Below are 2,621 nucleotides of genomic sequence, written 5' to 3'. Positions count from 1 at the left end.
GGAAGAGAATGCTGTTCACCACATCATCCACCTCTGCAATCAAACACAGAGAACATCTGATGGCCACCTCAAATTGTACCAGAAAAACAAGCACCTAAAAAGGTCTGCCTTTGACCTCTACAGGTAATTAGAGCAGGAAAGTGTTTCTGCCTTCAAACTGTGCTTGATGAAGTGTCCAGGACAGTGTGGCTGAAAGCTGGACATCAAAGTGTCCTTGTGATCAAATGATGCTTAGGTCACAGCAAACACCCAGTCAGGTTTATGAGCAATAGGCTAAGTTCATTTCACTTGTCCCAAGATGAGGAGGCTGTAGAAGCAAGAAGGAGGGTTGATTCTCACCCTGTCCTGATCAAATACTTCAGGAGTTCAGCCAAAATGCACTCAGCAGAGCTGTCACTTGGCCCAAAAATCAGCAAAGTACTTCTGGCTCTGATGTCAGTGAGAAGGAAGGCTTGGAGAAAACACAAGAGCACAGCCTGGGAGCAGACCTACATCACTGACCTGCGAACTTTCCCAGGGGAATCCGATTAATCATGGCAGCAGATTTCTGAGGATCACTCCAGTTAATTCTCCCCATGTCAGTCATAACCACAGTGGGGTTCACAGTGTTCACCCTAATCTGGGACCAGGAGGAACAAACAAGCTAACCCAACTGCTGTGGTTGTGCTCAGGTTCAGCTTTCACACTTTTTTCTCACAGACTCCTACCTTGTGGGGTCCCAGTTCCATTGCCATTACTTTGCTCAGCATATCCAAAGCACTTTTTGTGGAACCTTTAAGAGAAGGGAAGAACAGGAGGTATTTAACTACATAGCACCTGGTCTGGAACACGCGGGTATTCCACTACCCAGAACTGGCAGCGGGCAGCTTGGTGACTATGGGTCTTCAGCTGATCAAAACTGAGAGGGGCACTGCTAAAGCTGCACACACTTACAGTAAACAGCATGATCCCTCAGTGCACGCTTTGATGCCTGGCTGGAGACATTCACAATAGCCCCTGCCACCTGCTGTGCAATCATCTGTCGAGCAACTATCTGGGAGGGGGTAGGAGAGAAAAAAAAAGAGGAATGTCAGAATCCTAAAAAGAGAAATCATTACTTCACTCCACAGGACTCTCACTGGGCTAGTATGGTAGACCAAAGAACAAAAACGTCTGGAGGAAGCAAGTCCTCACTGCCTCCTGCTTACAAGAGAGTCAAAGCAAGAGCCCGTGAAGGGGCTGTACATGTAGGCTGTCGGGTTGACTTTGGACTGCAGTCCTTTCAGCCCCGACAGTGGACACATATCCCTGCTATGTACAACAATTTAGTCACTGCTTTTCATGGAGGCAGCTGCAGCAACTGTTCTTCCTCACCTGGGAGACATGAAGCACAGCCCCAAAATTCACATCAAGAGACCTACAAATAAATCAAATTTAAGTTACAGAGTGGTTGTAGCCCAGCCCAGAGAACTGTTTTGGGAGGCAGCAAAGGACTAGTGCTGCTGGTCTCTTGGAAACACTGGTGATAGTCTAGGACATGGACAGAAATGCAAAGTGTAGGAGGAGCCAGAATGGTCAGGTGTGAATGCAATGCACTTTCCATTGGCTGCAAGCTTGTCAGCGTGTGGGGAGGTGCAGGCATCAGGCACATTTCGAACAGGACTCTGCTCTTACACAGCCTAATGGAATTCCTGTGTCAAAGTTTAAACAGAGCCCTGGGTGTGAGCCAGGGCAGATGAATCTTACGTCAAGCAAACCCTTCACATAGATTTATGCAGCAAAGCTGCTGTAATAGAGGCAGCATTTCTTCTGTTTGCTACATTGTGCTTCCTTAGTCAGGCTTCCGCCTGCCACTTCTGCTGATTGATCTTAGTAGAATCTATACATTTTATGTTCTAGTCACAAACCTTTATTATAGATTCTCAACAGCCATTTTCAACATAGGGACACAGCACGACCCAGTTTCTCAGAAGGACGTGGACTCAACATAGCCTGTATCCTAAAGCATACTCACAACAAAACTACAGAGCTTTTCAGAGAAAAAAGATGTCATGTTATTGTAGTTAGCAAATTTAATTTCCCACCGTGACTGGTTTTTGCTTCCTTACCTGGCTTTGTTGTCCCTATTTCTGAATTGTCTTAGCAACAACTACCTTTCAATTTAACCAAGCTGGAACTAGACTGGAAGCTCTGAGCTTGATGAGCAGCAAAGGCACTCTCCTCCCGTGCCAGTGGGATGGTGGGTGCAGCCCACCATTCTGGAGGTGACACTGTAGGTTCTGGCTACTTACAAATGGATGTAAGAGCCAGTGCTTGGTTTCCTTTTGCTGTTTAAGGAGTGAAAGGTGATGTTATAAAAAATGAAAAGACAGTAAAGAAAAAGGACATACGCAGTAACAAATCGACCAACACGGGGCACTGCTAAAAGTGTGCATGTCAGCCTGTCTGGTGTCTGTGCATCAGCTGCTGTCTTTGTTCTTTCCAGCTACTTCCCCTCTAATAACACCCTTTTCTGGAAAGCTCTGCCGCCGTTTTTGACGTTCACAGCTTTGGGACGCCGTGGCGGGCATACTCGGCCCCAGAGCTTCCCGTGGAGCTGCGGTCACGTGCGGGAGCCGCCTGGGAGGCCGGGGCCGAACACT

General features: G+C 47.3%; 1 protein-coding gene across 1 annotated transcript in view; it reads right to left on the bottom strand.

Moving 5' to 3' along the window:
* Positions 1 to 2,621, bottom strand: part of DCXR (dicarbonyl and L-xylulose reductase) — a 3,553-nt gene that overhangs the window by 281 nt on the left and 651 nt on the right. The window contains 5 exon segments of the mRNA XM_008631182.2: positions 2 to 33; positions 502 to 619; positions 708 to 772; positions 934 to 1,033; positions 1,354 to 1,396. Of these exon segments, the coding sequence (XP_008629404.1) occupies positions 2 to 33; positions 502 to 619; positions 708 to 772; positions 934 to 1,033; positions 1,354 to 1,396 (358 nt within the window).

The sequence above is a fragment of the Corvus brachyrhynchos genome, unplaced genomic scaffold, assembly GCF_000691975.1.
Source record: "Corvus brachyrhynchos isolate BGI_N302 unplaced genomic scaffold, ASM69197v1 scaffold340, whole genome shotgun sequence".
NCBI classification, from domain to species: domain Eukaryota; kingdom Metazoa; phylum Chordata; class Aves; order Passeriformes; family Corvidae; genus Corvus; species Corvus brachyrhynchos.
Note: the sequence above shows the minus strand (reverse complement) of the source record. Positions and strands in the feature narration are given on the sequence as shown.